The 14,429-nt window shown below is 38.9% G+C and overlaps 1 protein-coding gene across 1 annotated transcript; it reads right to left on the bottom strand.

Moving 5' to 3' along the window:
• Positions 1-403: 403 nt before the first annotated feature.
• nae1 (nedd8 activating enzyme E1 subunit 1) lies at positions 404-8,738 on the bottom strand. The gene is made up of 20 exons (XM_088993178.1): positions 8,532-8,738; positions 7,915-8,018; positions 7,761-7,821; positions 7,654-7,684; positions 7,449-7,520; positions 7,204-7,283; positions 6,570-6,679; positions 6,331-6,440; positions 6,193-6,255; positions 5,236-5,299; positions 5,043-5,134; positions 4,891-4,950; positions 4,645-4,778; positions 3,610-3,685; positions 2,954-2,993; positions 2,700-2,786; positions 1,582-1,674; positions 1,373-1,487; positions 662-711; positions 404-581 (listed from the first exon to the last, which is right to left on the bottom strand). The coding sequence occupies exons 1-20, from the start codon at positions 8,579-8,581 to the stop codon at positions 472-474; spliced, it is 1,602 nt and encodes a 533-aa protein (XP_088849304.1). The 5' UTR covers positions 8,582-8,738; the 3' UTR covers positions 404-471.
• Between the last annotated feature and the right edge of the window lie 5,691 nt (positions 8,739-14,429).

Consider the following 14,429-nt stretch of genomic DNA (forward strand, 5'->3'; position numbering starts at 1 on the left):
AAGGCGCCACCTTGTGTTGAAAATCAGGATGGAATCTGACAAGCTTCGATGCGACGCTTCACTCAACTCTTGATGCTTTCATTGTACAGTAACGCACTATCAGCCAGCAGACTTTGAAGTCCCCAAATAACGACTATGAATTATTTTTAGGAAAAAAATACTCATGCATCAGCAGCCAGTATAATGTCCAATCGAAGGGTTTAAATGTCATCTAGTGTAGATAGGTGGGTTGCTCAGGTATCCATCCCCAGTACCACTTTAAACACCGGTTGGGCCAAATTGACGTTCAAATGCACATAGTTGAACAAGAAAAAAAAAAAAAAAAATATATATATATATATATATATATATATATATATATATATATATATATATATATATATATATATATATATATATATATATATATATATATCCAAAGGCGCGGACGTCCGCCGTTGTGGGTAAACGCGTTGGGAATGAGTACCTGCCTCACAGTTGTAAAGTGGCCGAGGTCTGTGACATTGCGTTGTAGATGAAGGTGTTGTTGAATGGTACAAACTGGTGGCTGATGATCTTGATGGCTTCTTGAGCGGCTGAACCTGAACACACGCAAGGATCAGGAAAAACACATCCTGGCGCCATGCGGCGAGATTAATGGCCATCTTGAGTGAGATATTACCTCCCATGAATGCGCAAACCGTGTGGGGCTCGGCTGCACCGTATCGACAGCTACAACATCAATAAAGAAGGAAGGAAGTAAGCTCACCAAGTCAATAAATACATCAAAATACATAAATAAATGAATGAATGAATACAAAGAGGAGTGAATAAAAAATAAATACAAATGAATGAATGAAAAAAAAAATAATCAAATAAATTAATACATAAATTAGTGAATAAAAAATATATACGCAAACAAATAAATTAATTAATACATGAATGATTGAGCAAATAGACAAATAAATGAACGAACAAATAAAGTAAAAAATCATTTGTGAACAAAGAAATAACTAAATGTATAAATACATTTCTGAATAAATAAACACACAAATTAATAAATAAATCAAAACATGAATGAATGAGTAAATATATAATATAATGTATAATATATACATGTAAATAAATACACAAATAAATGAATGAACAAATAAACTAAATAATACCTAAAAAATAAATTGAGAATAAATAAATACACAAACAAATGAATGCATCAATAAATTAAATGATACATGAATGAAGGAGTAGATACACAAATAAACAAATTAGTGAATAAATAAATCCATACATAAATAAACCAATGAATGAATGAATGAATAAATAAAGAAATCAATAAATCTTGTTAATACTACTCACCCGAGATATTGGATACGAAAGAGGAACGAGGACTTACAACTCGTGCACGTAATCATCCTTGATGTTGACGTTGAGGTTGTACTCCTGCAGCAGGCCGGTGACACAAAGCTTCAGCTTGCTGATGTCTTCTTCCACTTGATAGTTATACACCCCTAAAAAAAAGAGGACATTTAAAACATGCCGCCAAGAGGAATCGCTTGCAATTGGGATTTTGTATTTATGCATGTATTTTCCTAAGCACGGTACCGGGATAGCGCGAGTGCTGCTGGTAGAAGCGGTCGACGGCTCGAAGCATGAGGTAGAAGACCATTTCGCTATCGGGATTGTCCATGCATGAAGCTGCGGAGTGAAAATGAGAGATGACAACAAGGACTAGAGAGCAAGAAATGGGCTCAACTCAAAAATCTGGGCCTGTTGACACCAATCTCCATACACGTTCATTGTATCTTTTGCCCTCTAGTGGAGGAGCGTTCAATTGTTTTGTCCGTCTTCAAGGACAACCGACACCTCCGGACAAGTTGCGTCCATAATTTGTAAAATCACTTCTAGTGAGCGTATTTGACAAAGATTCCGCCGCATATTAAAGCTACATTTGACCTTTTAAGACTCACACCGAATATTCCGGAAGTATTGTTTTCCAGTTGGTGACGATTCCTGACGTGACATCACGGTAGGTATCGTCACTGACAGAGAAAGCGACACACGATGCATTTTGGGTACTTTGTTTGGTCTGAAAACTTCGTGTGGATCCGTGTTGATGCCGAAATTAAAAGGCAAACACATAAATAACGCGATGTTAAATCGTTGTGTGTTGCACCAAGACTACTATTTAATATTCGCGGACACAAATTCCCAGAAGACAAATCGGCCCACTTCTAACAGAGCTCGGGCGCCATCTTTTGCATTTTCTGGGACACTACATGCTGTCATTGAGGGCTCGAATTGATATGGACGGACTTCTTTAATCGATTGCAAATATGTATGCTTTCCTCTTCAGAACTATTTGAATCATATTCATAACTGGATGAGGAACAAGAAAGCATCTTCTCCGAATTTCAACTCTGTGAACCCATTGTTTTGTTTCTTGAGCAAGGCAAGACGACTTGGTGTGACGTCACGAACTGGGGGCGGGACTTTCTGAAAATCACCAGTTTTGAGCTGATTTCTGGCAGATTTTGGACACTAAGTCATTTTTATTGGTGTTCAGCCTGCGTGTTTTGGGTATTTTACATGCGATAAAACGTTTTTCTGAAGTCAGTTAGGAAACAAAAAATTGGTGTCGGTTGTCCTTTAATGCTTCCATAGAGATTTGATGATCTTTAATAAGAGATTGGTGATCGCCGCGAAGGACGTGGCCAATTTACCGATTTCATCTCTGTTGACTGAATCCACGTTGTATTCTGCTGCGAGAGATCGACATCGCACCACTCGTAAGAAGGACGCGTTCTTGCCTGGAAGACAACACAAAAAAAGTCAGTGATTGAAAAAAAAAATCCGTTTTAAAAAAATGTTCGAATTTCAATCAGACTTTAACGCTCAACTGTGCGACGTTTAGACACAATATTTAGTCAATAGGCTTTGATAACATGCTAAAACCAAAAATGTGAGTGCTCCTTACAAAAGAGTCGGATGTCCTTTTCAGAGATGCTTTCCGGTGCCTGTTGGGGGAGTAAAACAAACAAACAAAACAAAACAAAAACATGGCATTAGGATGAAACGTATTATCAGCATTTGACCCTCCATGTCACGTGACAACCGAGAAGAAAGTGACTGGAATCCCAGAATTCTGTTTTGCTTTACTGTTTTTATAGTCGACCAAGAATCGCAATTATACAGAAAAGTCTCGTTATATCGATAGTCTCAGGAGTCGGAAAAAATATCGACATAACCGGACTATCGATATATCCCATCCTGCATTAAAAGGGGGCAATAAACGGGGGATCTTTGATTCTCCTTGAGTTCATGGATTGCGTATCTAGCATGCTTTTGTACTGTCGTGAAGTGAAAAATAAACTGATGCATAAAATAAAAACGTCATTTATTATTTTCATAACGCACTCTTGCAACCGTGACTCTGAGTAGCCCTCGACATTGTTCTAGACACACGAGAGAAACCACCAACGCCAGCATGTACATACTGGATGAAAAACAGTGATTATCGATTCAGCAAAATGGCTGGTGGGAGATGAAAATAATATCGTACTACGCAGTACTATCAATATAACTGATATTGATATAAGGAGACTTTTTTGGTTAAGTGTGGTGGCGTTTTACCTTTCCAACGGCTTGCAGCAGACTTTCAACGTATCTGCCGACAGACGCGGCATCCTGCAGAGCTTTTTCTCTGTACCTGTGAGGAAACATTCAACTTGAAATCCAGCGCATATCCAATAAATTAATTACAAAAATGGATGCATAAATAGATAAGTAATATTAATGCCGATTTTAGAATTAGCTGCACCCTTTTTTCCCTGAAGATCCTAATTCCATTCCGGGTGGTTGGTGTGAAGGTGGGGTGGTGTAATATGTAGGATTTTTCTCCTTTTGCATCGTATTTTTTTGTTCTCATGAAAAATAATGCTGATCTATTTTAAGGTCTTGAGAGTTCCTTTTGTTTATTTGTGTATTTTTTTTATTTATTATTTAGTTATGTATTTTATTATTTATTTTCCTGTGTTTCTTATTTATTTGCCTCTGTTTTATTATTGATTATTTATTATGTACTAGTTATTATTTAACAGTTAGTAATGATTAATTATTCATTACAAATTAGAAATGATTCATTATTATTAATTATTCATGATTATTCATTATTAATTATTTGTATGTATTTTTATTAGTTATTATTCATCATTTATTGTTTATTTATTTAATTACTTTATTTGTATGTATTTTTTTATTGCACGCATGTATGTATATGTGTATGTGTGTACGTGTGTGTGCGCATTTATTTATGTAGTGTATATATATATATATATATATATATTTTTTTTTAATTATTATTATTTATTTATCTGTGTGTTTATTTATTTAATTATTTATCTGTCGATTTATTTATTTTAAATAGGAAAAGCCAAAAGGAAAAGAAGATTTTAAATAGCTCTACTGTGGATGTCACTTGAGAGTCTCATTAAGATGTTGCGATACACCAAAGAAAGCGAAAGTGCCAGGATGAGGCAGCCATTTTTTTGTATTCACACAACTGCGGAGAGCAAAATAAAATGTGCTTTTTCTAAAGTATGATTTTTTTGATATTTTTTTGGGGGTGAAGGCGACGTCTGTCATTTTCTTTTCCTGGCATTTCCTTACACATTCTGAAGGCTGATAAACTTCTGCGAGTCGGCGATCATATCCGGGATGGTCCCCCGCAGAGGTAGGTTTCCGCAGCCTTCGTTGTGGACAAACTCCTTCACGCCTCGTAGCATCACCCAAAATGGCGGAGTCTGTCAACAAATAATGCTAGATTGAATTCGAGCTGAAATGTTTGCATGTAAAAAAAATACATGAACGATTTAATGAAGAGCAAGAGGAGGGGGGAAAAAAGTAAAAGTAAACCTGTGACGTTATGTTGTTACATTGGTCGTCATTGAAGAGGTCTTTGATAACACTCGGGATCTGAAAAAAAAAAAAAACACAACAACAACAAGCGGTATTTCTCTTATTTAGTTTTGTATCTTACAGTTAGTGTACAGGATAGTATGTGATACCTTGGTTGGGTTTATAGCGGTATTGACATTTTTAATGGCTTCCTCAAAGTTTTCTTCATCCTCGAGAACGCCATTTTCATTCTTGAGGATCCCTGAATTAAAGCACAGAATGACAAAAAACCTTATGAACACCTTTTTTTTTCACCGACGCACAATCGGGGATTGAATCAAGTGAATGACTCGGCATAAATACCTTGGCGAATTATCTGTCGGAAGGCTTCTTTTTCCTTGTAATTTCTGGGTGGCTGGGAGTCTTGCTAAAGAGCACAACGGGGTAACATTTTGAACACATGAACAAATACAGTGATACCTCGGCTTATGAACTGACTTGGTTCCCAGAAAGTGTGTGTAAGGCGAAAGGTTTGTCTGGCAAACATTTCTTTCCCATAAGAAACCATTAAAAAGGAGAAAAATCCGTTCCCAGGTCCCCATAAAACATATTTTTCAATTAAATAAGCCTTAAAACTACATGAAATATACCTTATTTTATGTATAATAAGGGTGCCATTGTATTATCGGTATAAAAAAAGTCATTTTATTGACCTTTGTGATGGTCGTTGATGTCGTTGCCTCTTGATGATATCCGAGTAAAGTTGCCGTGCTTTCTCGGCGATCATACCCTCACACAAACTGTCCCCTGCTCACTGCTTTTCGTTCATCCAAATCAACAGAAGTTTTTCAACCTCTTCTATTGCCTGAGACCACCGCTAAGACAACACAGAAACACCCTTAACCACATGTAGCAACGGTCCACTTAGCATACTGGTACTGGGACGCTAAGTCACACAAACGAACACTTTGTTGGTGTTTTTTGATGATCTTCTTCTTCTGCTGCTCGACCGTAATTTGGTTTTGTGTCCTCTTTGGGTGAACACTAGCTTGTGGTGGGGTCTTTTTTGGTCCCATAATAGCAAAAGTACTCTACTCAATAACAAACCACGTCTGCACTCAAAGAAAGGTGGTGACGAAAACTAGTCCGCTAGCCACCGTGGCGCTGCGTGGTTTGGTTTGTCCGCCGAAAACTAGTTTGTATGCCAAGATTATATTCTCGCGAATTTAATATTCGTAAAGCGAAACGTTTGTAATCTAAAGCGTTGGTAAGCCGAGGTATCACTGTATTTAATATCTGTGTTCAAAACCTTGACTGTACCTCACGCAGCCATTTTTCAAGACATTTAGCGATGATGACAACCCAAGGCGTGTGACTGTGATCCTACGAAACAAATGCACACTTTTAACGGAGCAAAGCAGGGGGGAAAAAAAATGCAACATCCTACAAAATACGCACCTTTTTGTCCATCCGTTCAAGGTCGTATGACTGAATGTGCTTCTTGAATTCAGCAAAGGGCCGATCTATCCTCAGGTCCTCCAAAGCATTGTCGGGGTGTGTTTCGATCACTGTGCGGGGTGAAACCCAGTGTCAAAATAAATACAGGACAAAATGTAAAGTCGAGGCTATTGTTCCGAAGAACGTCATTATGTATTCAATTCATATCGCTGAAGCGCAATATCTGCGCGGCGACCAACCTGTGTGTTCTTGCACAGCAAGCCTCATGTAGCCAATGAGGCCGTACGTCTTACAAAGCAGGAAGGGGACTGAGGCGCTCCACAGAACAGAGCCAAGCCGAAGACTGGTGCTATTCAGTTTTTAAAGAAAGGGAAAAAAGGCAAACAAATGTTTATTTCGTCAAAAAAAAGACATCATTCCTTTCACAGTGAGAAATAAATAAAAATCAACCACAGTGAACATTTTTTTTGGGAGGACAATCCAACATGGATTCATTAAATGGATAAGAACAAATGGTTATCCAATTCCACTTAGGGATCTTGTAAAATGTTGCATTAGCTTTATGTGCAGCAATTGTTAACAGTGATGGGGAAATTATTACTATTTTCATCATAAATAATACGAATACTACTACTACTCAGAAGAAGAAGAAGAAGAAGCAGAAGAAGAAGAAGAAAAAGAAGAAAAAGAAAGGAAAAATAAGCAAAATAAGAATAAGAATAAGAAGAATACATTTCATTTATCGGCGCCTTTCAAAACTCTCAGGGTCACTTTACAGTCACAGGATCAGTTTTTCTGTGGGTGAGCAGCGGCAGCCACACGCGCCAGCATTCACTCAACCCGGAAGTAACTCAAATAGATAGCTTTCAGTACCTTTCGGGCAACTGCACACCAATAACAATGGTAAATCGATGGAAGAACTCTGGATTGTTGTCCAGGAGCATATCAGGATTCTGAAAATGAAGGGAAAAAACAGAAAGCGACAACAATACAGTACTCAATATATATATTTTTATATATCTTCAGTTTTGTCTTATGCCGTGTTCATGTTCATATTGGCCAACATGAATCCCACACGAAATAAACGAAAAAAAAAAAAAAAAAAATAGAACTCCAACCTCTTCAACAAAGTTGCCCGATACATCAGCGTTGAGTTCTTGGAGAAGCTCCGTGGCGGCTTGTGCTCTGTTCTGCAACACAAACCCTCAAGTCAAGACCCACTGACAGATTACAAGGGGAAGAAAAAGATAGAGGGGTGTCCATCAAATGATTCCACGTGGAGGAATTTAAGCGGGCTATTTGACATCCAGTCAAGAAGTGTACCTTTCCAATGCTGTTGTGGCTCAGGAAAAAGCTGCAAAGCCAAATAAAAGTGATCAACAGAAAGTTGCGCATGGATATCAAATTACAACAACTAAAATGCATCTTACTTGTGTCCTACATCTTCTCCGGAAACTGTGTGACCATCAACTATGGTGAATGCTCCAATGCCTGATTAAAAACATGCAGGTCACTTCTTTGATTTGAAAACATGAACATTTCCTCTTACTCCCGAGCGGAATATTTCATCCAAATCCATTTTACCGGGAAGCACAAGGTTTTTCAGTATTTCAGTTCCAGTTGCTGTAGCGTTGATCAGGCAAACGTGGGCATTCTCAAGAGCTTCTTGGCCATGGTCCCCCCACAATCTGGCAGCAAACAGCACGTACAGTATTCATCCGTCACAATTTGCCATTGCCCGTTTGAAAAAGACAACTTCGCAGTGTTATTTACACTGTATTATCTTAAAAATACGATTCGTCATGACGTCTTCCGTTATTTTAGTAATAGAGCACTGCAGTTATTGCAATCGTGCAACGGCAATACAGTTAAGATTGAAACATACTTGGCCAATAAAGATGATTCTGATACTGACGTACAGCAGTGGCCCAAAATCCGACATTTATGCTCGTTGCAGAAATGGGACAGTTGTAGTAAACATACACGAAACACATGAATATATCAGGCTAACACAAAACAACAAACTAAACAAATCGATGACTATATTTTGTTAGCCGAAGCTGCGTGTAGCAAAGCGTCCTATGCTAGCTCCTTCCTTTCGCCCGTTGCTTTCTTCTTTCACAGTTGCTTTTTTGTGGGCTTTTTGAGATACCTTCCGAATAATATTAGGACATATCAGACCCAATTCAAAGATGAATTACCTCAGTTGCCTGTCGTATTTCTGTTCTTTGGCTGCTTTGGTGGCTGCCATGGCATCTGTCACCGCTAGGTAAATCCAAATCTATTTTCTCAACTTCTCATTCGACACACGGCGCGGAACACTCGCATTTTCATCCCATTCAAATTTAACGTTAACCAGATGAAAAAAAATCGAATTGCTAGCTAAATTCAAACATACTTTCTCAACGTCTGATTCGACACGCGACGCGGAATGCGATTCACATTCGAATTTTCAGCACATTCAAATTTAACGTGAACCACTTAAAAAAAATAAGAATTGCTAGGTAAAAGCAAAACTACTTTCTCAACGTGCGATTCGACACACGCGACGCGAAAAGCGAATCGCATTTGCATTTTCAGCGCATTCCAATTTAACTTAATTTATAAATTAGATTAAAACACAGACGGTAATGTAATGGCATTACTGCGCTTATTATATTATAGCATCGAATGTAAAATTGTAGCGAGTCGTCACCCATGCTTGAGTGTGAGTGTGAAAGGGAATGGAAATCTATCACTCTCTGAATGGAAAATTCGACTCACGTGACCAAGAGGGAAAATATTGTTCAAAATAAATAAATAAAAAAATTCTTCACGAATTTATCACATTTCCTGCTAAATGTACAAGTTACTAATGCCAAAAGAAACGATTATAGTCGTGTTTTTTTGCGATTTACTGCACATCAGAATTACGTCAAGTACAGTACGTGACAACACCCCTTTTTGTTTCCTAATTGGCACCAGAAAAAAAAACGTTTTATAGCATCTAAAATACCCAAAACACGCTGATATTTTTAGTCAAATCCAAAACACAAATAAAAATTAAAGTTAAAGTGTACCAAAACTATACTTCAAAATGGCCCCCTTGTTCGTGACGTCACGCAATGACGTCTTACCTTGCTCTAGAATCAAAACAATGGCTTCAGAGAGTTCAGATTGGTTGAAGATGCTTTCTTCTTACTCATCCAGTTATGAATATGATTCACATAGTTCTGAAGAGGAAAGCATAAATGTTTGCAATCGATTAAAGAAGTCCTCCCGTATCAATTCGAGCTGTCAGGACTCCAATGTAGCGTCCCAGAAAATGCACAAGATGGCGCCCAAGCTCCATTGGAAACGGGCTGATTTTTCTGCTGGGAATTTGTGTCAACTAGTATCAAATAGTAGTCTTGGTGCAACACACAACGATTCACCATCGCGTTATGTGTTTTCCTTCTAATTTCGCCATCAACACAGTTTTCAACGGTTTGGTTTTCAGACCAAACAAAGTACCCAAAATGCATTGTATATGTCGCTTTCTCGGTCAGGGGCGTTCCTGACGTGACATCACGTCAGGAATTGTCACCAACTCGAAAACAAGACTTCCTGAATATTCAGCGCGAGTCTTAAAATGTAAAATATAGCTATATGCGGTGGAATCTTTGTCAAATACGCTCAGTAGAAGTCATTTGAAGTGATTTTACAAATCATGGACACAACTTGTCTGGAGGCGTCGGTTGTCCTTTAAGTACAGCACATGGAGGCAGCAACTATCGAGCAAAATGGAAGTCCAGAAAGCTCCCCGTTCATCTCGGGTAGGAAAGTGGCCTCTTCCTGGTGTCAAAAATGATGATTTGTTAATCCAGCGTGTCGCTGCTCCTGTTGCATATCCAATCCATCTGGTCATCGATCATTTCCATGACAACAATTCCAAGTGTAGATGGATCTGGAGTCGTGCTGTTGATCTTGAATGCTCTGTTTGGCTATGACTGTCTAATATCTGGGCCTACTCCTGCTCACCAGGATCAACAATAGTTTCATGTGTGCGTTCTTTCATTTCTTTCCTTACGTCTGTGTAAGCTCTCAGTCGTACAGGAGTGGTCCATCGATGAGAAGGTTTCTTCAGCCGTCATCTGTACAAAAGTGAAGGTTTCGGACGTTTCGGCGAAACGTCCGAAACCTTCACTTTTGTACAGATGACGGCTGAAGAAACCTTCTCATCGATTTCTTTCCTTACTTGTCTAAAATGACTTTCTGTATTTTTGTTTTCATTTTGCACCTTGTGTGACTTTTAGGACTTGCCCATGCAATGTTCGGTTGAACATCCGAACAGGATTTGGGAATTTGCCTTTTGGTTTGAAAAAATGACGAGTACCAGATTCAGACTTAAAACGAAGGAACCACCGGCTATTAAAAACATTCATTTATGTTTTTTTTCTGCAATATCGACTACGCTTAAAAATGAAATGCATTATTATTATTATTATTATTATTATTATTATTATTATTATTATTATTATTATTATTATTATTATTATTATTATTATGTTTATTTTTCCATCCAGTCACACGGTATGTAATGTCTTAAATAATCCAGTAGATGGCGACATTGTCCACTTTATCAGAATGCACCGAGTTTACAGTGCAGCACGTACTTGTGTAGAAATGGATTTGGTTATTTGGAATTGTAAAGTGATTATTTCCGACAAACTGCAACACCTGTACCGCCTCCAACATCGACAGAAGTTAGTGTCCAACTTCCCCAATAACTAACTCAATCAAGAAATAAATACAGAAATACATAAATAAGACGACATTTTATCGTCTCGTAGCTACAAATCAGCGTCATTGTTTACATCGGTTTCCTTAGCGCCTAATTCCGATGGCTATAAAAATAAATCTGTTAGCAAGCTAATAAATAAAGAACGAGAGCTGGCGTGTGTGAAGTAACACACATTCTCAAATAAGCCGACCGAAAGAGCACCAGGAAGCTTCATTGATGACAATAACCGACCACGCTCGTCATCGCCGGCCAAATCGACGTGCTACTAGGTTACAATATGTTACGGTCAGACTTCAAAAATAGCTTTAGCCACATGTATATTTAGCAGTTTTTGTGCTTCTGCGGCCAAGCTTTTTCTATCTATAACCTCTGACCACATAGTTAAGGTCAGACTGATGTGATAATTGGAATGACAAAGATAATTTAGCCAAATATTTACGACAAATTGGCTACCACGCGTCATATGTTGAGTTCAATAAGATGAAAAGTTCCGATGAAGAACACACGTAACTGGCTGTGTTTAGCAAAACAAAAAGCTCATACATGTGGAAACGTTGTACAGGTATTTTCCAGGAGTAATACATCTATCAATTGTTTAAAATAGCAAAAGTGAGGGCAACGTGTGTAAACACAAGTGTCTCATTGATTATTTATCAAAAGCATTTCCAGAGACGTTCTTTTGAATGGCCTTCGATTCTCAGAATTGGCAAGGACAGCGACTCGATCTGGCAGCGCAACCAAGCAGTCACTGTCGCAGTTGCCGTGGACACAAACAACAAAGCAACAAAACGGCAAAGCAGCAAAGCACAAACTCCGGGGCCCGTTCACTTGTCTTTGAGCTCGTGATCCGTCTGCATCACCTTGTCAGGGAATCCTAAAAATATCCCAGCCATTAAAATCCTTCTGGTGATAAGTGTTTCTGTTTTCGTTACAATGTCTTTCTTTAGGATCTGTTTTGTTTGGATCGCCGTTGAGGAAAGCAAAGTTTTTGGTTTCCCTGCAACCTCTCTTCCGTTACGGAGGCTGACTTTTGGTTCTGGGCCATGTCGGGGCTCAAGTTACAGGTACAGCGAGAACAACTTGCCGCGTTAACTTGCGTCTAAACGGAAAAGGCCGTTAAGTGGACAGCCAAGGGCCTTGGCCTGCTCCATATTGGAAACAATCAATCAAAGACATCGCATCGATAGGTTTCACCGTGCCCGTCGTCTCATCGTGGTCAAGGTCAAGGTCACAATCTGCCATACCGTACTTGCTTCTCAACTCATTCACCGTTAATGTTTTCCTCCGCTGATTGTTTTCCTTCACATCTGCTATCTATTAGCTACCTAGCTAGCTAACTTTGGATCTATTTGAGTTAATGAGTGAGCGCTGGCTCATGTTGCTATCTATTAGCTATCTAGCTATCTATTTGCTATCTATCGCACTAGCTATTAGTTATCTATTAGCTAGCTAGCCAGCTAGCTTTCTATCTATTTGAGTTACTTCGGGGTTGAGTGAACGCTGGCGGGTGTGGCTGCCGACTGTAAAGTGACCTTGAGAGTATGAAATGAAATGTCTTATTATTATATCCGGTAAATTAGGATGTATTTATGACCTTGATAAAATGAAAAAAAATGATGCCTTGGTGACTGAATCACTCCCAGACGCACGCCCCAATCAACATTAAGATGAAGGTGAGCCCTACGTGATCCTTCTCTTGGACCTCATCACAAGGTTGTGGCTCGTCCACTATCTCCAAGCGCGCCGCAGCGACACGCCGGAGTCAAAAAGGTCAGTCGCGCTGACAAACGCATCCCAAGTTTCCAAGACGGCCATCAGCCCACACAAGCCCAGCGGGTAAAAATAGACCCCCGTTGGCCTTTTTATAAATCACAGTCTTTCTATAAAAAGTCTGACCAGAAGGCCGCGTTGCCCTATCTTTAGCTTTATTTATGTCCCGGTGTTGACAGCGCCACTTGCAAGGCTTTCCCGTCACCGTTCGTTAAGGTCACGTGTGCGACCGATCCTTGGCGTTCAAAAGCACTAAAACAAAAACGGTCATCGGGGGGGTGCAGTGGGTGGGTCGCTCTGGGGTCAGTTTGCATCACATTGAAAACGGTATAACAGCTGCCGAGTTCATAGCCTGCTGAACAACAACAACAAAAAAAGATTCTTTCCATCCAATTAGTGTTGATTGATGCAGACAGATCCGCGTTCGCTTTGTTCAATGAATCGATGATTGATTGATTGATTGATTGATTGATTGATTGATTGATTGATTGATTATGATGACTAACGGTTCCGCGCTTGTAAAAAATAGAAAAACAAACACAAAAATAAATAAATACAAATACGTAAGTGAATAGATGAACTGATAAATAAACACAAACAAAAATATAAATGAAATAAATAAAAAATTGGTATCAAACATCTTTTCCGTGATGCTGTGGCAACTTTGTTATTGCGGTGCTGAGTCAAAATGCACATAAACAAACGAATGAATGAATAAATAAATAAACAAACAAACGAATGAATGAATGAATACATAAATAAAAAATCATTTAATTTTTAAGCAACTTTCAAGGACACTTCACAGTCACGGGATTTTTTTTTATGTGGGTGAGTAACGGCAGCCATTCGCGGCAGCACATAAACAAATAAATAAATACACACCTGAATAAATAATTGGTATCATATATCCTTCTCTGTGATGCTATGGCAACTTTGTATTTGTGGTACTGAGCCAAAATGCAAAATAAATAAATAAAATAAAAAATTGGTATTAAACATCCTTCTCCGTCATGCAATGGCAACTTTGTATTTGCGGGTGTGAGTCAAAATGCACAATGCACTTGACGCCCCCAAGCTCATTTCTTTCTCCGGCCTTGGTTATTACACGGCCGTTTTGCGAAGTCGAGGACACCCCATCTTGTCCCGCTCAAGGATGAGCTCATGACTGATGCCGGAGGACGCTTGTCTCATCTCGAGGCCGCCGACAGAATGGCGGGGGGTTGTCAGTGGTGTTATTTAAAGGACAACCCACGTCACTTTTTTGTTTCCTAACTGACAGCAGAAAAACGACGCAGGCTGATATTTTTAGTCAAATGCAAAACAGCAATAAAAATGACTTCAAGTGTCCAAAAACTACTTCAAAATGAGCTCAGAAAGTTTCAGATTCAGAAGGTCCCGCCCCTTGTTCGTGACGTCACGCCAGGATACTCCTTCACAAACTGCCTTACTCCACAATCAAAACAATGACTTCAGAGAGTTCAGATTCGGAAAAAGATGCTTTCTTGTTACTCATCCAGTTATGAATAGGATTCAAATAGTTGTGAAGAGGAAAGCATCAATGTTTGCA

Source organism: Hippocampus bargibanti, linkage group LG03 (assembly GCF_051943395.1).
Source record: "Hippocampus bargibanti isolate YZ-2025 linkage group LG03, ASM5194339v1, whole genome shotgun sequence".
Classification (NCBI taxonomy): Eukaryota; Metazoa; Chordata; class Actinopteri; order Syngnathiformes; family Syngnathidae; genus Hippocampus; species Hippocampus bargibanti.